This window comes from Chiloscyllium plagiosum, chromosome 27 (genome assembly GCF_004010195.1).
Source record: "Chiloscyllium plagiosum isolate BGI_BamShark_2017 chromosome 27, ASM401019v2, whole genome shotgun sequence".
In the NCBI taxonomy this organism is placed as follows: Eukaryota; Metazoa; Chordata; class Chondrichthyes; order Orectolobiformes; family Hemiscylliidae; genus Chiloscyllium; species Chiloscyllium plagiosum.
Genome location: NC_057736.1, coordinates 2,250,351 through 2,274,077, shown reverse-complemented (window position 1 = coordinate 2,274,077; position 23,727 = coordinate 2,250,351). Strand labels below are relative to the sequence as shown.

Sequence of the window (23,727 nt, the reverse complement as noted above, 5' to 3'; positions counted from 1 at the left end):
ACACATCCTCCTACCGCACCCTCGACCAACCATGACCCCCCCCCCCCCATCACCAAACCATCATCTCCCAGACCATACAGAACCTCATTACCTCAGGAGATTTCATACCCACAGCTTCCAACCTTGTAGTCCGGGAACTCCCCACTGCCCGGTTCTACCTCCTTCCCAAGATCCACAAGCCTGACCACCCCGGCCAACCCATTGTCTCAGCCTGCTCCTGCCCCACTGAACTCATCTCCACCTATCTCGATACTGTCCTCTCCCCCCTAGTCCAGGAACTCCCCCACATACATTCGAGACACCACCCACGCCCTCCATCTCCTCCAAGACTTCTGTTTCCCTGGCCGCCAACACCACATCTTCACCATGGATATCCAATCCCTCTACACCTCCATCCGCCATGACCAGGGCCTCCAAGCCCTCCGTTTCTTCCTCTCCCAACGTCCCCAACAGTACCCTTCCACCGACACTCTCATTCGTTTGGCTGAACTGGTCCTCATCCTTAACAATTTCTCCTTTGAATCCTCCCACTTCCTCCAGACCAAAGGGGTAGCCATGGGCACCCATATGGGCCCCAATTATGCCTGTCTCTTTGTCGGCTACGTAGAACAGTCCATTTTCTGTAGTTGCACCAGCACCACTCCCCACCTCTTCCTCCGCTACATTGATGACTGCATCGGTGCCATGTCATGCTCCCACAAGGAGGTTGAGCAGTTCATCAACTTCACCAACACATTCCACCCCAACCTTAAATTCACCTGGACCATCTCTGACACCTCCCTCCCCTTCCTGGACCTATCTCCATTAATGATGACGGACTTAACACTGACATTTTTTACAAGCCCACCGACTCCCACAGCTACCTGGATTACACCTCTTCCCACCCTACATCCTGCAAAATTTCCATCCCGTATTCCCAATTCCTCCGCCTCCGCTGTATTCTGCTCCCACAAGGACCAGTGCCACCACAGAACACACCAGATGGCCTCCTTCTTTAGACACCACAATTTCCTTTCCCACATGGTTAAAGATGCCCTTTCCACATCCATCAAAGTTTTACCTGCACATCCGCCAATATCATTTATTGTATCTGTTGCTCCCGATGCGGTCTCCTCTACATTGGGGGACTGGACGCCTCCTTGCAGAGCGCTTCAGGAAACATCTCTGGGACACCTGCATCAATCAACCACTCCGCCCCGTGGCCCAACATTTCAACTCCCCCTCCCACTCTGCCGAGGGCATGCAGGTCCTGGGCCTCCTCCACCGTCGCTCCCTCACCACCAGACGCCTGGAGGAAGAATGCCTCATCATCCGCCTCGGAACACTTCAACCCCAGGGCATCAATGTGGACTTCACCAGTTTCCTCATTTCCCCTCCCCCACCTTACCCCAGTTCCAACCATGGGGTGTACAAAACTAGGGGTCACAGTCTAAGGATACAAGGTGGGCCATTTAGGACTGAGATAAGGAGAAATGTCTTCACCCAGAGGGTGGGGACCCTGTAGAAATCTCTGCCACAGAAAGTGGATGAGGTCTAAACATTGAATGCTTTCAAGAAGGAATTAGATATAGTTTTTAGGGCTAAAGGGATCAAAGGATGTGGGGCAGGAAGCAGGAGCAGGGGATTGAGTTGAATGATTTGCCATGATCACGCTGAATGGCAGAGCAGACACTAAAGGCTGGATGCCCTACACTTACTCAAATTGTCTATATTTCTATCAATAATGATCGTTATGACACAATAACTACCCATGTTCAATAATTATTTCTAAACTTAAAGTTATTTGTTCAGAGGATTGTTAACAATATTTCAAGCTATGTACTTTTGTTGAGGATATGTTATTGAATCAGTATATTCTCTTGAAACACTCCTCACAAACTCCAAAACATTTTTATACAAGAAAATAGGTAGAGTGAGCCTATCAAGCATAAAATGACGATAAAATGGGATCTCTGCAGTTGACATGAAAAGTCTGTTCATCATAAGCAGAAACTTCTAATTAGTCAGCAGTTAATTGAACAGAAGCATGAATGTGGGATACAAGTGACCAGTCACAGAAGGATAACATTTCCAGAAACCTTGACATTGACATGTGCCTAATCAATGTGAAGTTTCAACAGCCTTTCCTGGGGTTTAGGTATTGACCTCTTCAGTGAGCATTCCACTGTCACTCACGTCCCACCCTTCAGCTTTGCCATCTTATGGACACAGGGTCGTCAATTCTATCAACATTCAGGATTCTGCATTTTCATAGCACCGGCTGAAAGCAATCAGCTGCCTCATCGTTCCATGTAAATTAGTCTCCTATAGAATCAATGTTCCCGCTCGAATGCACAAAGCATTTGCTGTACACACTTTGTGCATTGTCACCTTCACTGGCTAGCCTGGCCTTTAGAGGCTGCTCAGAGGCTAAGCTAAACATTTTGAAATGATTTCTTGTGAAGTCATAAAGATAACATTATTGCTTTCTGGGCTGTCTAATGCAGACCTGTCACTGAATTACCTCCCACTTCCCTTAACATATAATTATCTTCCCACTTTGCCAAGGATATGTAAGACCTGGGCCTCCTCCACTGCCAAATCTTCCAACACCTGGAGGAAGAATGTCTCATCTTCCGCCTTGGGACCCTCCAACCACACGGCATCAATGTCAATTTCACCAGTTTCCTCATCTCCCCTCCCCCCACCTCATCCCAGGTCCAACCCCCTAACTCAGCACCACCCTCTTAAACTGTCCTATCTGTCCGTCTTCCTTCCCACCTAACGACACCACCCTCCATTCCGACCTATTCACCATTACCCCCACCTGCATTCACCTATCACCTTCCCAGCTACCTCTCTCCAGCCCCATCCCCTCTTATTTATCTCTCAGCCCCTTTCCCTATCCCCACCCAACCCCCACATTCCTGATGAAGGGGCTTATGCCTGAAACGTCGACTCTCCTGCTCCTCGGATGCTACCTGATCTACTGTGCTTTTCCAGTGCTACACTTTTCAACACTTAACATACAATTGGGAGGGATAGAGCTCCTAGAGTGTTGGGCTTCTCTGATCAGCAGCTTTCTTCTTAAACAGACTCAGCAAGTCACGGACAGAATGATAATGAGATCCAAAACTGAAAATTGGATAGGCCATTTACTAATGGCTATAGACTGGCTGTGGAGACAGTCTGACAGTTACTCCCCTCCTGCACAAAGACCTGGACAAGGACAGGAAAAATGCTACAAGAGGAGTGGAGGGGCTTTTATGAGTGTATTCTATCAAGAGTCAAAACTGTCAGGACAGGAAAAGGAAGATTTTAAAAAGTCCACATTTTATCAGAGTCTGGATACTGAGATTGACTGTAAAAGTAATTTTAATTCAATTGTATTTTGTTGCAATTGAGTCACTTGTGAACACGCCAAAGTAACAAATTTACATGATGCGCAACAAAAGCTGTACAAAGCTTTTTTTTGGAAAGAAAGTCCACTAAAAGTGTCTCTATTCTATGACACGTTAAGAAATAATGCAGAGTTTAGAGCAAGCGAAAACGTAACCTGATGTAATTTGCGCCAGAAACAATGAGAAAATAACAATCAGATAGCCGATCCAGATCATGTTAGGAAGGTGAAAAAACATTTAAATAAAGCACAGTCGAACTTTAAAAAAAAAATTAAATCCAGTTCCTTTTCGCTCCAAACACTTGCTGAAATTTGATTGGATTAGATTTTGAACCTGAAGCTTCTTGGTTATTCCAAACAAGCTGATTTTCATCGCTGAAGAAATCGGGAAACACGTTTCAATCCTCTGGACAGTCACAGTTCTGTCATCGCAGGGTAGATTGAAAATGGCCAGCACTGCTGATGGTTTGACCTTATATTTTCTTACAATGCAAGCCTTTCTCTGAAGGCAATGGGTGTCGCAGAGTACCAGTGTTGTCTCGATGTGTTTGAAGATTTTGTTCAGGTGCTAATTGACAGCGTCCACCTAACCAGAAACTGCAAGCACAGGGGCAGCAGAAACCCTCAAGCAGCATCTTTCAGTCAGGATGCTCGATGGCTGAGGTCACCAATACGGACAGACCACTATCATCCTTGGGATTGATGTGACGCAGCTTCCCACCTGGGAGCAATTCCTCTAAATGACAATATTTCAGGCAGCCAGTACATCATTATCTTTTCAGATATTCATCCTATAAAACTGTTGCCCTGTTCACAAATACCCAGAGACTTAAACTTCATAGCGTCACACTCTCCTATACCATGTCATGTACATTGGGCTCCTTCTTGGTAATCCTTACTTTAACACTGGTACTAAACAGACTGTATTTACAGTATAAGTACATGCTATTCAGTGACTAAACTAGGCCATCTTTGCTGGCCTTACACCAGTGTATAAAACTTATCTTTTCAAAAAGCATTTCCTCAGGTGTTGGGCCTACAAAATTGTACAAATCTCAGAGTAAAATATTTCTGGAAATATGGTAAATCAAATATAATTGCACAGTGAAATATTAATTAAGAAGGAAAAGAATTAGCATGGTCCAATGCAACATTGTTAAATAAGCATAGCAGATCAGTCGTCTTCCTACACAGTGTGTTTGACAGCAACACACCAAATCACTGGCTGGAAACCACAGGCAATGGCTGTGCTCTGGATTCTGCTGACAGACCCTGTCAAGTCCATGGAATACCCAGTCTCTGGAGCCCAACACTGCTGAACAACATCAGTACATCTCTGCCATAACTCACTGAACACACCCACCCCCACCCTGGAACCGTTTTGCTGAGTTCTGCCTTTAACAATGAAAGAAAAATTAATTGCGGCAAAGAAAGCGGAGGCCGTTAACCCCAAAACTATTTGGGTGTTCTGTTAATTGGACATGTGTGATGGTAGCTCTCATATTTGATGTGTTCCTCCAGTGTTTAGGCTGCGATTACATTACAGCACAGTCTCCAGGCTCAGCAGCCTTGGAACACAGTTGATCAGAAAAATGGTTTGTCATTGGCTAAGGAGTGTTCCAGTTGCCAGAGAGTTTCTACAGGTTTTCCCCAGGCTGGTACTGGGGTTCTGTTGCTGTGAAGTAATCCTCAAGGAAGGACTGTAAGTATTCAAAGGTCGGCCTTTCTTCTGGGTCTTTCTTCCAACATTGGATCATCAGGTCATGAAGAGAACCCGGACAGGCGTTCGGACATGGCATTCGATATCCTCGCTCCACCTGCTCCAAAACTTCGCGATTGTTCATTCCTAACAGACACAAGGAGATGATAAGGTTACATCTGCTCTCTGGTGGCTCACTCACAAAGAAATCTGATGGAATTCTGGCTTTTATATCCAGAGGACGAGAGTACATAGATACAGACGTTATGCTCAAGTTATCCAATACCCTGAACTGTGAGCAGATCCTGGCACCACACCTTGGGAAGGATAGATTGGCCTTGGATGGAGTACAATGTTGGCTTGCATGAATGATACCTGGGCTTCAGGATTTAAATTATGGGGACAGAGGATACAATTGGCCTCCTTCCTCTGGAATTTCGAAGGTTAAAGCATGATCTGATCGAAATCTTCAAGATGTTAACAGAAAAGACAGAGTGGATAAAGATAAACTGTTTCCACTGGTTGGTCTTTCTAGAACCAGGGTCTGAGAATTAAGGCCAGACCATTCATGAGACATGCCAGGAAGCACTTCTACACACAAAGGGTGGGAAATGTTTGGGACTCTCTTCCACAAATAGCAAATTTTAAATCTGAGGTTGATAATTTTTTTGTTAAATAAACATATTATGGGAGATGGGTCACAGATAAGAGTTAAGCCATAGATCATGATGAATAGTGGAACAGGTCTGAGGGGCTGAATGGCCTACTCCTGTTCCTGTGTTCTTATGTTCCTCTCTATCGGTGGGTAACATTTTTGCTTTGCTCAGAAGGTTCTGGATTCAAGCCCAACTCCCAGGATTTGAGCACAAAAATCCAGCTGGTATTCCAGTTTAATACACAGGGAGCTCTGCAATGCTGTAAGTGCTGTGCTTTTGCTTGAGACTTTAAACAGGGCTCTGTTTACCCTCTCACATTGATTCAAAAGACCCCAATACAGTATTTCAAACAAAACTGGGTGCCATCTCTCAGGACCCAGGCAATGTTTATTCCTCGATTAACTTCACAAAAACAAGTCACTGGTCACTATCACATTGCACGAGTGAGGCTTGCTGAAATTTCTACATTAAATAGCGACTACACTTCATAAGTGCTTCATTGGTTGTGAAGTGCTTTGGGCCATTCTGTGAAAGGCACTACATAAATGCCTGTTTTTCTTTATTCCATGATTAAGAATCAGAATCAACACACATTACTCTTCTTCCTCACTGTTCAATCGAGAAACCAATGGTTAAAGGTTTCTCTTAACACAGTGTGTGCGCTGTGCACACTCCCAAAGAAAAGTTTTGAAATAGGGTCAGGTATCTATTTGTAATTAATGACTTGAAAGGATTTATTTCATTTTTAATTCTTAGTTCGTTATTGTGGACCTCAGTCTCGAACAATGGATGTATAAATGCGATAAGCACCATGGAATAAAGGGAACATAGGGTTGGTTTACCAACTCTTAAATAGTGAGTTCCTGATCTGAATTGTGCCATTTTCACATGGTGAGAGAAAGAATGGTTATTTCAAAGCATCTCAGTTGTGCAGCTCCTGGCAGAGACTGGTGTGAAAACTCTTCCTTTCAAACACCAGCTTCTCCAGTTGATCCACAGAACTGTGATCCTTAAATTCTGGAGAGCCAATCTCAAGAATTTTTCTTGCAATCTCTCGAAATCCTTCACATCTCGCTGAAAATCCCATGCCGAGAACAAATGTTCCCAGTTGAAGGGTGAAAGTGTTTCACAAAGTTTGATCAGAGCTTTCTTGCTTTTGTGTTCGGTGCCTCTATTTGTAGAGCCCATGATCATGAAGAACACCTTTTTGATCACTCTGCCAATGTGCATTGGGGCCCATCAGTAATTTGTACACATACAGAGGAACCTCGATTATCCGAAGGATACAGGCAGGGAGTGTTTCTTTCAGTTAATCGAATGCTGGATAATCGAATGCCAGGTAACATAGTTAGCCAAGTATCAGGACCTTGAGACCTTGTTCGGATAATCCAAAATTCTGTTCATCGAATGCCGGATAATCGAGGTTCCTCTCATATCTAACGTGTCACTTACCTAATGAAGACACATCACCACATGAAACACTAACACTGTTTCTCTTCACAGACCTGCTGAGTGTTTTCTGGCTTTGTATTAATTATTTAACCTGTCTCTTTAGGTCCTCAATAAGTAGAAGGGGCTGTGCTCCAGTCTTTAGTCCAGGTGCCCCATTCTTCCTTCATGGAGTTTGAACGTTATAGTTTGGAAGAAGCTTGTGAAATGTCACTATACAAAGGCTAATCCTTAATTTAAAAAAACAGGCAGAAGAATTTGATGCGAAAAACATTCAAATGGTAACATCATAGAGTGCAACATTTAGACCTAGCCAGCACAAGATGGTTACAAAGTGAAGCTCTTGTGTTTACAGTTCTACACCTACATTCTTACCTGGATATGGAACTCTTCCTTTGGTAACCAGCTCTGTCAATAGAATCCCAAATGACCACACGTCTGACTTGATTGTAAACTTTCCAAAAAGAGCAGCTTCAGGTGCTGTCCACTTTATTGGAAACTTGGCCCCTGTATTGAGCAGAAAGATTGTATTATTGCTTCTTGCTCTGCTCTTTTTATTGTTTCAGAACTCAAACTGACTAGAGCTGCCTGTGACAGAAAGAATGGACTTTGGTGAATGAGAGAGAGAGATCATGCAGAGGAAAATCGAAGGAAATCATGGGATTGGGCTCTTTAATTCTGCTGTGCCACACAGGGATTTAAAAGTCAGTTTCTTTCATTGGAACAGGAGCCATTTCAATTCTCACTAGAAACTATAATAGATTAGATTAGATTAGATTACCTACAGTGTGGAAACAGACCATTCGGCCCAACAGGTCCACACCGACCCTCCGAAGAGTAACCCACCCAGACCCATTCCCTAAACCCTACATCTACCCCCTGACAAATGCGCCTAACCTAAACATCCCTGAACACTATGGGCAATTTAGCATGGCCAACTCACCTAACTTGCACATCTTTGGATTATAACTATTCCATGTCACTCGGTTGCACGTAATCAGTTTGTCCACAAAATAAGTGCAAGGAAAAGGATCAAACCATTCAATTCAGTTCAAATGTTGTGAAATTTCTGCAGCAAAACATTTTTTTTGATATGTCAAATGCATGAAGTTTTGTGTAAGTGGCTCAGAAGCATATGGCACAATGGCTCAGTGGCTAGCACTGCTGCCTCACAGCGCCAAGGGCCGAGGTTCAATTCCACCCTCAGGTGATTGTCTGTGTGGAGTTTGCACATTCTCCCTGTATCTGTGTGGGTTTCCTCCTGGCGCTCCGGTTTCCTGCCACAGTCCAAAGATGCGCAGGTTAGGTGGATTGGCAATGCATGCTAAATTGCCCATAGTGTTCAGGGATGCCTAGGTTAGGTGTGTTAGCCATGGGAAGTATGGGTACAGGTCTGGGTGGGGTGTCCTACAGAGAGTTGGTGTGGACTTATTGGGCCAAATGGCCTATTTCCACACTATATGGATTCTATGATCGGTCTGCCTCTCTCAAATCTGAGTACACCCTGAATTATGAAAGATGGTGCCTCAATCAGTGTATACGGAGGTGATAATATCAGTGGTTGTTGAGGAAAAGTGAAACCCTGTGTAGAGAGATTAACCGTGGTGAAGTTCAGTGTACAGTCAATTCTGCTATTGACTTTAACGCGGTTGAAGAATTTAGACCGCTATTTGTTGAACGCAAACTTTCCTTACCTGTATTGGCTATAACACGATTCTGGCCCCATTAGTTTAAATGGGGTGGCTATTGTGTGATTTTCATATAATACAAGATTGCATGAGACCAGAACTATCATGTTATATCAGAACCAACTGTAGAGGTTTCCCAATTACTGTAAAAATGGATTGATCTCACTAGGAATGGGGAACTTTAATCATTTGGCCTCAATAAGCTCCATCCAGTGAATATCAGGTGCTCTGGAGACTATATTGGGCTAACACTCAAGTATGTTATGGACAACGGTAGGGTTTTGTGCCACAGAGGGAGGAGGTGGTTTGAAAGATATACAGGTCATTTCTTTTTATTATTCTGTATTTTTGATTGTGGATTGGAATAGGAAGAGGACTGTTTTCTTTAAAAAAAAAGCAGGGATTGTTTGGAGGATTATGACACTTCTTAAAAGGCATCTGGATGGGGATATGATAGGTAGCATTTAAAGGGATATGGGCCAAATGCTGGCAAATGGGACTAGATTCATTTAGAATATCTGGTTAGTAAGGATGAGTTGGACCAAAGGGTCTGTTTCCGTGCTGTATATCTCTATGACTCAATGATTCATTGTAACCCAAACTCATTGCAAGTATTGTTTACATAGGTAGTGGTTCAAATGGTGGGGGATGTCTGGTTATAGATGAGCTGCAGGTGGGGGAGTTGGGTAAGAATGGAGTTTCAGCCTACAACTAGTAACCTGTTGATAATTGGTCACTAATCTACAAACCAATGAGAAAGGCTTCCTACCTACCAACATTGATGTGATTGGTTCCTAAAACACCTGCTCCCTGCTTGAAACATGCTCGTTCTACACATTGGGAAGTATTTAATGGAGGCAATGCCAGGGGAGTCCCACCTCTGGCTGTAGAGCCAATGGAAATCTCTCATGTTGCCCCCTTTTTGGTAAACCTGGCAGCAGTAGATATTCCCCAGGATCAAGAATTTGAAGGCAGGAATCCTGCTGACCAGGAGTTGCTGGCCAATCTGAAGCAAGTAGGGCCTCCATGGATCTTCCCACCATTGACCTCAATGGGGCAGAGGGGTCAAAGGCTCCTCACCCACCACACTCACACCTGATTGGCTGCCTCACTGTCTCCATAGAGGAAGGTCATTAAATCCCATCCATTGTTCTTGTTAAATTCTTAAATTCTTAGAAGTTAACCCTTACAAGGGTGGACCACTGCCAAACAAGTTAGGATCTGTTTAGAGCTACTCTAACAACATTTGACTGAGTGGATGTGGAAAGCATGTTTCCCTAGGGCTGCTGAGCCTGAAACCAGGACAAACCATTTAAGGCTGGTTCTTTCACTCTGTGGTTTGTGAATCCTTGGAATTTTCTCCAACAGAGGAATGTGGAAGGTCAATCTGAGCAGGTTCAAGACAGAGATTAATAGATCTCTAGAGACTAATGACAACAGGGATATGGAGCAAGTGCAGGGAAATGGTATTGACAAGATGATCATCTCGAATGGCACAGCAGGGATGGATGGGCTGAGTGACCCTTATCCTATTTAACATTGCTCCTGTTAAGTTCCATTAAACAGAGCAGATGCTGTGTGGCAAATAAATGAATCACTAAAGGTCATCATCTTGGCTGAATGGACATTAAAGAAGTAATTAAGTTAATAATTCACTAGTAAGCGCCACAATGGGGCAGGAAGAGAGATTCACAACAAACTTTTGAAGATTGAAGCAGTATTTTTACATTACGAAAAAGGCAAAACCAGATCAACTTTGATAGATATTTCACCGTGTTTTGTGAATTCAAATGTATTCTTTGTCTACATTCAAATGAATCTAATCCACTTAATGGGGATCCTCAGCTAACAGATGATATTAAAGAGAGGAGACAGCGACAGCAGTAATATGTTTTGATGGCTTTGAGGCAATATTTCTCAATTAATTAAGTAGCATCGTTTATTTCACATCTTCTAACCATTTCTTTTAGATTAGATTAGATTCCCTACAATGTGGGAACAGGTCCTTTTGGCCCAACTAGTCCACACCGACCCTCTGAAGAGTAACCCACCCAGACCCATTTCCCTCTGACTAAAGCACCTAACTCTACGGGCTGTTTGGCTTGGCCAATTCACCCGACCTGCACATCTTTGGACTGTGGGAGGAAACCGGAGCACCCGGAGGAAACCCACGCAGACACAGGGAGAATGTGCAAACTCCACACAGTCAGTCGCCCGAAGCTGGAATTGAACCCAGGTCTCTGGCGCTGTAAGGCAGCAGTGCTAACCACTGAGCCACCGTGCTGCCCCATTGCTTGATATGATTTTCTGTGCAGAAATCAGGATCAGAAATGATTGATTCTTGGGCATTTTGCTTGCATTATTTTACTCTCCAGTACTGTGCAGGGATTGCCACAGTGCTGCCTAAACCAGACATGGGCCCCTTTCTCGTGACTGGTCCGAACTGGTTCTCCAGGGTAGTGTGCATTGTGAGGAACCATTGGGATATAGACCTGGAAACCGGGATTTATTGCCAGATGTGTATTTGGGAAACATTCCGTACACTCCCAGAAATGGACAGGTCCTGACAGATGTTACATCTGCAGGAACAGAAAATGGATATTCAACTTAATGCTCAAAGGAGTTAGATATGAGTCACTACAGACAAATAGCCAGTTTAAAATTTTAATATTAAAAATAAATTTATATGCAATTGGTGTAAATATAAATTAAATGTTAAAAAATTCCAATCAATCTACATTTGGAGTTGCAGGAGAACAGTATACCTTGCCGGGCCGTGTATTCGTTATCTTCAATAAGTCTTGCCAGCCCAAAATCTGCAATCTTGCACACAAGGTTTTCTCCTACAAGTATATTAGCAGCCCTTAAATCTCGGTGAATGTAATTCATTCTCTCGATATAGGCCATTCCTGCTGCAATCTGTATGAAATGAGAGAAGAACCACAGCAATTCATTAAAGAGATAGCATTTAGTGCAGCACCATTGATGCCTTAAGGGAATGAATAAATCAAAATGATCACTGGAGGTAGATTGAAAGGTCAGTTACTATTGTAATAATTTTGTAACCGAATGAATAGTGCTGCTGGAACTGAATCTCCAAAGGTTCCATGCGGTTGTTAAAGTGAAACGTGAGCAAGGTCCTGCAACACAGCAAGTACAGGCAGTATCCTTCAGCTCAGTGGAGGATTGGGGAGGGGGTTTGATCCCAGTATCCTTCAGCCCAGTGGGGGATTGGGGAGGGGGTTTGATCTCAGTATCCTTCAGCTCGGTGGGGTTGGGGATTGGGGAGGGGGTTTGATTTCAGTCGATTAAAAGGTAAAATCTCTGCTTCAGTCTTACTCAAGTTACTTTTACACAAGAACCTCAACATCAATTGGCTTCGATTGCACATTTTTGTTTCAGACTCAGTTGTGGCTTGGTGGAAAAAACGTTCACCCTGGGGGCAGAAGGTCATGTGTTCACAGGTCTGAGCACAAAGATTGAGATTGGCTCTCCAGTGCACTAATCTAGATCAGAGGTGGAGATGGCTGCCAATGATGGCACAATGTTTAGACTCATAGAATCCCTACAGTGTGGAAACAGGCCCTTCAGCCCAGCTAGTCCACACTGACTCTTTGAAGAATATCCCACCCACGCCCATTCCCCTATGTTTACCCCTAACTAATGCATCTAACCAGCACATCCCACTGAACCTTTTGGGCAATTTAGCATGGTCAATTCACCTGCCCTTCTTGTCTTTGGATTGTGGGAGCTGAAAATGTGTTGCTGGAAAAGCGCAGCAGGTCAGGCAGCATCCAAGGAACAGGAGAATCGACGTTTCGGGCATAAGCCCTTCTTCAGGAATGAAGAAGGGCTTAAGCCCGAAACGTCGATTCTCCTGTTCCTTGGATGCTGCCTGACCTGCTGCACTTTTCCAGCAACACATTTTCAGCTCTGATCTCCAGCATCTGCAGCCTCACTTTCTCTTTGGATTGTGGGAGGAAACCAGAGCACCCAGAGGAAATTCACGCAGACAAAGGGAGAACATGCAAACTCCACACAGACAGTTGGCCAAGGCTGGTATCAAACTCAGGTTCCTGGTGCTGTGAGGCAGCAGTGCCAACCACTGAGCCACAGTACCACACTATTCATGACTCCTCAGATAATGAAGCTGTAGGAAGACCTGGACAATATCTAGGCTTGGGCTGACAAATGGCGAGTAATATTTACAGATGCCAGACAATGACCATCTCCATAAGGGAGAATCTAACCATTGCCATTTAAGGGCTTGACCATCACTGAACCCTTCATTTTGAAGTTACCATTGGCCAGAAACTGAACAGGACCATCTATGTAAATTCTGTGACTACAACAGCAGGTCAGAGATTAAGAATTTGGAGCAAGTAGTTCACCTCTTGATTTCCATCTACAAGGCATGAGTCAGGAGTGTGGTGGAATACTCCCCACTTGCCTGGATGGGTGCAGCTCCAACAACACTCAAGAAGCTTGACACCATCCAGGACAAAGCAGCCACTTGATTGGCATCACATCCACAGACATTCACTCCCTTCACCACCAACGCTCAGGAAGCAGCAGTGTGTACCATCAACAAGATGCATGGTAGAAATTTGTTCAGACAGCACCTTCCAAACCCATGACCACTACTATCTAGAAGGACAATGGGCAGAAAAATATATGGGAACTTAACAATCCTCAAGTTCCCCATCAAGCCACTCACCAATCTGATTTGGAAATATATTGCTGTTCCTTTACTGTCACTGGGTCAAATTCCTGGAATTCCCTCTCCAATGGCATTGTGGATCAACCCACAGCAGGTGGACTGTAGCAGTTTAAGAAGGCAGATCACCATCACCTTCTGCGGGGCAGTTAGGGACGGACAATAAAAACTGGCCCTGCCAACAATGTCCATATCCCCTGAATAAATATTAAAAGGCTCCCAATCTATCCTGTTCTTTTGGTGGTAATATCATGTAATTTTTTTTGGATTTGCTGATAACCATCCAGTTCATTCAAAAAAATCCAGGTAAACAATACCCAGCAATCTTTTTTCCAATCAAAGTTCCAATCACTTGTCCTCAAGTGAACAGCATCAGACCTAAGCAGAACATCCCACAGAACTGTAATTATCTGTAAACGCTACAACATCTTCTCATCTTCTATAATATCTTGAATACAGCTGACATTGGATTTAAAGGTTTATAGATTCCAGGATCCAAATTCATCGACAAGAACGGAACAATTGGTTCTCATTCCACTTCATTTATAAATATTAATTGAAAGACCTCACTGATAAGTTTAGTTCCCAGTAAGGGGTTTTATGATGCAGCAATAAAGCAATTAATAGCACTTAGAAAAAAAAGCCATCTCAGAAAGGCCCTAATAATTTTCCTGCAATATGTTCCGGATGTAGTGACGTTCATGTGACTGGGTTTACTTTGCGATATCAACTATCCAATGGCCTTTTATCATTATGTGTGATGTTGTGAAAGGTTACACAGTGTAGACAGCAAGCACTAATCAGTTTTGATTGCATTATCCTACATTGAATATAGCAGGATCACTTCATAATAGGGAGTGACTGTGACACCCTTGCTGTTCTTCCGTGTAAACTAGTTACAACTGGGCAAGAATTGAAGCAAATTGTCACTCCATTACAGACAAGCAGCAGCCTAAGTGAACCCCTTTCTCCCATAATTCCAGGTTCGGCTTCATTACCCTACAGAACTAATTACAACTGGCTGTCAGTTTTACAGATCAGACAGGCCAAGATGCCATTGGAGAAACGACTGGAGGAGAGAATGACCCAGCTTTTTCAAAGGCTGAGAGGTACACATTGATGTTGATGGAAGTAGACGAGAGGATGAAATTAACGAGCCTCAAGTGAGTCCACTAATTAAATGAAACTTTCCCCACCAGGCAAGAGTTCAATATGTACAACAGATTTCCAGCAAAAGCAGATAATGTTTGAGTTGCTTAACGCTTTCTAAAAGGAACTGGACAAGTCTTCAGGAAAAACAGAACAAGTTCAGATTGCAATAAACAAATCTGGTGGTTTGGTGTTTAGAGAGTGCCGGAGAATGCGGGGAGTTGGTTGTCCATCAGCGTTGAGAGTTCGGAGACCTTCACTCAGCAGGTTCACCATTTGGATGTGGTCAGGACTATCATCAAAATAAAATTGTACCTAGACTCCTGAATAAGGTCCAGTCTTAGCTAATTATACAATAAATAAGCAATAAAGTTCCTGAAGCTACAGACAACGACATTTCTCAGCTCTTCCTGAAACACATAGAGTCATAGAGATGTACAGCATGGAAACAGACCCTTCGGTCCAACCTGTTTTGTACCAGCCACCACCACATCCTCTGGCAGCTCATTCCATACACGTACCACCCTCTGCGTGAAAAAGTTGGCCCTTAGGTCTCTTTTATATTTTTCCCCTCTCACCCTAAACCTATGCCCTCTAGTTCTGGACTCCCTGACCTCAGGGAAAAGACTTTGCCTATTTATCCTATCCATGCCCCTCATAATTTTGTAAACCTCTATAAGGTCACCCCTCAGCCTCCGACACTCCAGGGAAAACAGCCCCAGCCTGTTCAGCCTCTCCCTACAGCTCAAATTCTCCAACCCTGGCAACATCCTTGTAAATCTTTTCTGAACCCTTTCAAGTTTCACAACATCTTTCCTCACCCTTCATGACCTCAGAACATTCATTTCCAGTCAATGAGATCATTTATGGTCTTGCAAAGTAGCAGCCAATTCATGCACAGCAATATCCCACAAACCCAGCACCGTGGCCAGGAAATGTGTAGTTAGGTGCTTGAGAGATGAATATTGGCTAGGACTGCACACAGAACACGCTGACTTTTCGATGAAAGAAGGCAAAGTGCCACAGTCTCAGAGGACCATAGAGCTGTTTTCTCATTACAGAGAGACAATTGGCAGTGGTACAACCTGAGAGATTGAGAAGGAGAATCCTTCATGCTAAACAGTTCTGAAGGTTCAAACCATTTTGGAAATATTCCCTTCTGTGTCCATTTAATTCTCAATGCAAGTGTGTACCCATTACACACGCTATTGTTGAGTTGTTTCATGAATACTCCAGGAACGTTATACATGAAATCTTGCTCTGAATTTGTTTAGCCATGTCTGTTAGTATTACTGATAAATAAACATAGCTGAGATAAGAAACCTTATTTTTTGTGCCAAAAGAACAAACTCACCCAAGATCTAACAACTTAAGACAAATAATCAAATGGATAAAATATTGATCAGTGAAGAATAGGAGATCCCTTCACAGTACCTGTGCTGCCATATCAACCAGCTGTGGGAGTTTTAATATCCTTCCATCACCATCCTTTAGAAAATCAAGCAAGCTTCCTGAGAGACAGAGACAAGATAAAACATCAATAACTTGGAAATTAAACCGATAAATACTGTACAGAATTTATAAACTATAGTTTCATTTATTTTATATGCTCCCTCTTGTATGACTGTACAAATTCCTTGGATGTTTGCTCCCTGTCTGATCATTCTGAAAGCTGGATTTTGCATTTCCCCACTGGCAGCTGGTAGGGGTTTGATACCTGACCCCTACCATTTGGTCCCCGGTCTCTCTGAAATTCTCCAGGATTCCGATGAGGGGGAGGCAATTCAGCAGCCCCATATCTACCAGGGCTTGAAATGGCCGATTAGTGATGACTTGCTGATTTGAACCTGTCTCCGTGTGTATTTAACCTGCAGGAGGGTGAGCCTCAGATCAGCTTTCACTGATAGGCTGGTTGGGCAAGTGGACATTCCTCGGCTGATTGAACGAACCTCTTCCACCTCCCCCCACCCCAGACAAAGGTCATGCCCTCTTTTTAAACCTCTTCCTTGTCTATTGATCCCAGCCCCTACCCCATAATCAACAACTCCCTCCCCCAAACCCTTATCGAGATCCTGGGCTTCTGGGTAGTCCTAGCAGTTGCTAAACCCCCACTGGCAAGGCTGATTTCTGATTGACCACTAATCTCTCAGGTAGAATTTCCTCCTGAGACTGGGGCAAATGTCTTGCCTTGAAACAATTATCACTGCCCTCAGCATCATTCATCATTGGGAGGGTAGGTATTGGGCTCCACACCTAATCCTCCAGCTGAGGGAGAAGGGGAAGCAGGAATCACAGTGTTCCATAGAGGGGTACAGGAACAGAGGGACACAGGGTACATCTGCACAGATCATTAAAGGTGGAAGGACAGGTGGAGTTAATATAAAGCACACAGTGTTCTCACCTTTATTAATAGGAACATAGGGTACAGGAGCAAGAAGGTGACATTGAACTTGGACAAGACGCTTGTAGGCCTCACCTGGAGTGTTGTGTACAGTTGTGGGTGGCACATTAAAGGAGAGATGTGAATGTGTTGGAGAGAGTGCACTCCAATTTACAAGAATGGGTCCAGGGATGAGAAACTTCATCGATGAGACTGGATTGAAGAAGTTGGAGAGGTGATTTAATCGAGGTTTTCATGTGTTGGTTAGAGTAGATTGGGAGAAACTGTTCCTACTTGTAAAAGGAGGGGGCGGGGTGGGGGGGGGGGGAGGTGCGGAAGGAAAGTAGGAATAGGTTTAAAGTGACCTGCAAACTTTTTCACACAATGAGTAGTTAAGGTATGGAATGCATGGCCTGGAAAGTAGTAGAGACAAAAAAAAACTGCAGATGCTGGAATCCAAAGTAGACAGACAGGAGGCTGGAAGAACACAGCAAGCCAGATAGCTGATGCCTCCTGGAAATGTGGTAGAGGCAGGTCCAATGGAGGCATTCAAGAGTGGCATTTTGTGGTTATTTAGATAGAAATGGGATAGAAAAGCAGGAGATTGACACTAGGTTATAGAACCAGTGCTGATATGATGGGCCAAAGGGCCTTCTTGTGCACTGTAATAATTCTGTGATTCTGGAAAATCAAGTGTGTTTGACTTCATGCTCCTTGGTCTGGTTTTATCCTTTATTCACTTTTCCATTTATTTATTTATTAAAAGAAACAGTTTGAGAACACGCCTCATTACAAGGTTCTTGTATGACATTCCAAAGACAATTTTAAAAATTAATAAGGCCAGTTCCATCAGATACTCTAGTCTTGATATGAAGTGAATTCCAACATTATATAGTATCACCTTTTCTACAACAGAATGAATTCAAACAATTCATTATTAATGGCTTATTATTATACGAGTTATGTTTGTCATGCTGAAATAGGTATTTATCTTTACCTGCAACATGTACAGAATATGTATTATATATGCACACATCTCGTATGTATGTTTATCCTGTTTACATGCTTATTCTAATTATTAGTTTTGTATATGCTTATGATTGATGTACCAGCCCAATTTTACAACTGGAGTTTATGAATCAATTCTGATTGTGAAATTACAAGAAAAACACAATAAAATCCAGCACATTAAATAGAATACAGCACATTGCAATTTCAATAGATTTAATGTGCTATATATGATCAAGAAAGAGATAATTACAGTTGAAGAGTTTTCAATAGTTTCCATGTAATTGATTATGACGTGTGCAGATGTATCAGGTTGCAAATAACTCCTTTACCCTTTTGAGGGTGGGAAACATCAGGGGCTGGATATTACTTTTTTTTCACTAAGTTCAAGTTACATCGAGTCCTTTAGTGAGTTTTTCACTGTGAAGCTTCAAGATGCTAACAGAAAAAAACAGTGTAGATAAAGATAAACTATTCCCACTGGTTGGGGATTCTAGGATTAGGGGGCATAGTCAGGGCTAGACTATTCAGGCTGATGTTAGAATGCACTTGTACACAGTGTTATTGTTCAAACCCCCTGCAAAGACATGGAGGAGATAGCCTGGACCCTAACTTTTACCTTGTTTAAAGGCAAGTATAAGGTGCAGTGTTCCAGAAATAATTCGATTGGGTACACTACTGAGCTTTAAACAAAACACACTTTATTCTTACACCCAATTAAATACAAACAAAAAAAAAAGAATTAGTATAACTTTAACTGTTAGAAAGCTTCATTAAATTATTGATTATTTGACTACTAAACAGCAACTGTTTTAATATAGTAACGTCCCATAAACACAATTTTGGCAAAGGCAAATTCAGTGATGTTTCTCCAGTCCAGGAGAAAAAACACCAAGAGAAAACTTTGGTAGAGAGAGAGAAAGAGAGAGAGAGAGAGAGGTGTATGGCAGCTTTCCCCACCAACTTCAGAACGTTAACCCTGTGGGAGCCTGACTCCACCCATTCATGCAGTTTCTATTGTTCCAAATTTTAAAAAAATACCATTGCCTCACAAGGTATTTATTTTATTGGCACCTATGATTCAAAACCTCTCCTCAAAAAAAAGGACAAAATATATACATCTTAAAGCTCTAGCATCATCACAACATAAAAGGGTGGTAAAAGTTAGGAACTCTCTTTTATAAGTATCTGTGGATGCTGGATCAGTTGTTAATTTTAAATCTTAGATAGATCAATTTTTGTTAAGCAATGGTTTTAAGGGATTTGGACCAAAGGCAGGGATATGGAGCTAGGCCACAGATACGCCATGATCTCATTGAATGATAGAACAGCTCAAGGGGCTGAATGGCCTACTCCTGTTCTATGTTTTTACGAGGCTGACCAAACTCCTTAAGACCATAAAGACATAGGAGCAGAAATTAGGCCATTCAGCCCATCAAGTCTGTTCCACCATTCAATCATGGCCGATAAGTTTCTCAACCCCATTCTCCCTCTTTCTCCCCATAACCTTTGATCCCTTTGAATATCAAGAACCTATCTATTTCAGTCTTAAATATACTTGATGATCTGGCCTCCACAGCCTTTTGTTGCAATGAATTCCATGAATTCACCACTCTCTGGCTGAAGAAGTTGCTACTTGTCTCCATTTTAAAAGATTTTCCCTTTACTGTAAGGCTATGCCCTCGAGTCCTAGTCTCTCCTACCAATGGAAACATCTTCCCAACCTCCACTCTGTCCAGGCCATTCAATGTTCTTTAAATTTCAGTTAGGTCCTCCTTCATCCTTCTAAATTCCATCAAGTATAAACCCACAGTCCTCAAATGTTCCTCAAGCTTTTCATCCCTGGGATCATTCTCATGAACCTCCTCTGAACACACTCCAGGGCGAGTACATCTTCCCTGAGATATGAGGCCCAAAACTGCACAGAATATTCCAGATGTAGTCTGACCATAGCCTTATAGAGCCTCAGAAGTACATCCCTGCTCTTATATTCAAGTCAGTAGATGTCCTTGTGAGGATTATTAGGGGCTGGGACATGTCAGATGCCAGTGTCTGTGGACATGGGGTGTGTATGGCCACAGATATTGTTGCTCAAATACCTTCACAGAGGCTGGGATCCCATCAAAAAGTCGCCCTTTATTTACACATGAACAGGCCTTGACTCTAGTCCTGTCTCATTCAGAGTCAGTTCTCAAAGTGCCAGTATCTCTGATACCCCCTCTGATCCCCCCACAGGGCAATCAGGGAACTCAGAGTCTATGAGGTCCAGCTGGCTGACCACACGACAATCAATACAAGGTGCCCAGTGTCCAACATGGAGGTCCTCCAGAGTAAGCGGCTTACTGATGTTACTGTTGTACCTGCTCTGGGTCAAGTTTCTCAATGTCGAAAAGAAATGAAGATTTGCATTGAAAAAGACCTTTCACAACCATAGGATGGTTTAAAGTGCCTTACGTCCAATGAGGCACTTTGGAAATGTGAACTTGGACTTTCTGGGTCCTTCGCCAGGTTTTTGATGCTGAGACTGGGGCAGAGGGTGAGCTTGGTGGAGGAGTTTGTGAAATCGGAGTGTGTGCCCAGCTCACCCCCTCCCAGTGGACCCCTGAATGTGGAACATGTGGAAAGCACTGAAATTGCCAGCCTGCTCACCATCAGGTCAATAAATAGTCAAAGGCTAATTACGCTCTCTGCAAGTTCGGTTGACCCCTACATTATAGAGTCACAGAGATCGAGAGCACAGAAAAGATACCTCAGCCCATTACATCTGCACGATCAAAACCAGACCCATTAACTGCATCCATCCCATAACAATCACAGATTTGCCTGGGATTTGAACTGAGGAGCTGTCATGCACCCTGCAGTATACAACCCCAAATAAGAATCATGTCCCAAGACCAACAAACCAATCATACGGTTGCTATGGCAGCCAAGTGGGAATGGGCTGCATATTTTTTTGCGAAAATGTTTCCGAATTGGGAAGCTGGGGATGGGGGTCTGGGGTTACTACCTTTGGCAGTGCCTATCACACATTAGTGGCACCCAACCCTCATCCAGGGATAGTACCACGTTCCCGCTCTCTTCCTATCTGCTAACTCCCCTAAACCCATCCAACTGCACTCTCACTCCACTCTCTTGTCCTGAGGCTGGTCAAAACCACCCTGCCCAATACCTCTTGGCCTATCCATTAGCCATGGCTGCCTTACCTGGAGTCTGCCTGTGGTATTGGAATGCCTACCATCAGGTATTGCTGGAGTTGTTAGCACTGCCAGGGAGTAAGATTGGCCAGCAGCTTGCGAGGGCAGGACCTCCTCTGGTTTCTCTGCCCTTGTTAATACCTGCACCATCTTATCCACCATAAGAGTTAGGAGTAGTTAGGACCATTCAGCCCATCGATTCTGCTCTGACATTCAATGAGATCACGGCTGATCTGATCATCTTCGACTCCACTGTCCTATCTTTTCCCCATAACCCTTGATCTCCTTACTGATAACAAATCAGTCTATCTCAGACTTGAGTATACTTATTGACCTAGCCTTGACAGCTCTCTGTGAAAAAGAATCCCACAGACTTACTCCCGTCTGAGAAAACAATCCTTTCTCCCTCTGTCATCAATGGGACTCTCCCACAAGTGGGAATAACATCTTTGTATCTACCTTGTCAAATTCCTTATGAATCTTGTATGTCTCCACAAGGTCACCTGTCATTCTCCTGCACAGTACAGGCTGGGATGTGGGGTGGGCCTCTTTATTGTCAGTCAGTAACGGGGCAGGCTGTACACAGTACCAGTCTGTAACATCCAGTCTGTTGTATCTCAGAAAGCTCCACGGCCAACGTGTGTACAGCAAGCTCCCACAAACTGCGAAAGATGACCACACCATCTGAAAATGATGACTGAGTGATAAAGACTGGCCAGGGGATCACCCTCTTGCTCTTCTTTGAACTAGCATCATGGGTTCAGGGATGTTTACATGTTGGGGGCTGGTGGGGTTGGGGAGGCGTGTGCTTGGGGGATGGGAGATAATGATGATGGGGCCTCAGTTTAATATCCTCACCACAAAATGGCACCTCAGCACTCCCTCAGCTCTATACTCAGGTATCAGTGTTGAGGTATCTCCTGCCAATTGCATCATTTGGGCACAATCAGTCCCACTGCTCATTCTCCATCCTGCTCTGTTCCTCCATTCACTCGGATCAATAGGAAGGAATGTAGGCAGTATGAATAACGAATGGCTGACTTGATGTGGATGAATGATCCAATTATACAACCATTCAGGAGGCCATTCTGCCAATTGTGTCATTACTAGCTCTTTGAAAGGGCTGTCCAATCAGTTCCATTCCAGTGCTGCTTCCCACACTGCCCTGTAAACACTTCCCCTTTACGTATTTATCTAATTCTCCATTGGAAGTTACTAGTGAATCCCTATACAGTACCTTCCAGTTCATAACCATTCACCATGCAAGAAAACATTTGCATCACCTTCTGTTTTATTTTACCCAATTATCATAAATGTCTCCCATTCTATCCAGACACCAAAAGATAGAATGATCCATGAATCTATTTATTTAAAGCATTTTTTATCCTGTGCCAGTCAAAATAAACTAGTTCTGAAGATAAATGCAGAGACAGCTCTGCATTTTGCTTCCGTGTACAATATTTATGCATAGTAAACTAAACATCTCTATTAGCACTGCAACATTTCTATTAGAGCAGAAATGAATCATTTGAAAAATTGAAAAACCTCACTTAACTTGACGACTCATGGTCTATTTCCAGCTATATTTATTTTCTGGAAAAATTGCTTAAGTTTCCTTTTGCCTAACACGGTTTTCAAAATTAGGGTGTATCTATGATCTTTATCTGGCATCAATTCTGGAGAAAACTATTTGGTTTCCTCAGGAATCATTTTTGATACTATCCGGCAGCATATGGTTCAGAGTTCTACAATTGACTAAAATAAGGGATGTTTCTCTTTCTAAAGTCTCAGAATTGCAGGAGTGGTAATTTAGATAGCAGAGACATGATTTTAAATCCCTCCAATGTAGCTGACTAGTTATTGTTAATTTAATAAATCTGGAATTTTTAGATTAGAGTCATAGAGATGTACAGCATGGAAACAGACCCTTCAGTCCAACCCATCCATGCCGACCAGATATCCAAACCCAATCTAGTCCCACCTGCCAGCACATGGTCCATATCCCTCCAAACACTTCCTATTCATATACCCATCCAAATGCCTCTTAAATGTTGCAATTGTACCAGCCACCACCACATCCTCTGGCAGCTCATCCCATACACGTACCACCCTCTGCATGAAACAGTTGACCCTTAGGTCTCTTTTATATCTTTCCACTCTCACCCTAAACCTATGCCCTCTAGTTCTGGACTCCCCGACCCCTGGGAAAAGACTTTGTCTACTTATCCTATCTATGCCCCTCATAATTTTGTAAACCTCTATAAGGTCACTCCTCAGCCTCCGACGCTCCAGGTAAAACAGCCCCAGCCTGTTCAGTCTCTCCCTGTAGCTCAGATCCTCCAACCCTGGCAACATCCTTGTAAATCTTTTCTGAACCCTTTCAAGTTTCACAACATCTTTCTGATAGG

General features: G+C 43.3%; 1 protein-coding gene across 12 annotated transcripts in view; it reads right to left on the bottom strand.

Moving 5' to 3' along the window:
- Positions 1-3,336: 3,336 nt before the first annotated feature.
- The window catches only part of LOC122563474 (proto-oncogene tyrosine-protein kinase Yrk-like), a 300,778-nt gene continuing 280,387 nt past the window's right edge, over positions 3,337-23,727 (bottom strand). For all 12 annotated transcript variants that reach the window (XM_043717232.1, XM_043717234.1, XM_043717233.1 and 9 more), the window contains 4 exons: positions 16,172-16,248; positions 11,637-11,790; positions 7,559-7,690; positions 3,337-5,225 (listed from right to left, as the gene is read on the bottom strand). In XM_043717232.1, coding sequence (XP_043573167.1) covers positions 5,017-5,225; positions 7,559-7,690; positions 11,637-11,790; positions 16,172-16,248 — 572 coding nt within the window. In that variant the 3' untranslated portion in view covers positions 3,337-5,016. The remainder of the gene's footprint in view (positions 5,226-7,558; positions 7,691-11,636; positions 11,791-16,171; positions 16,249-23,727) is intronic.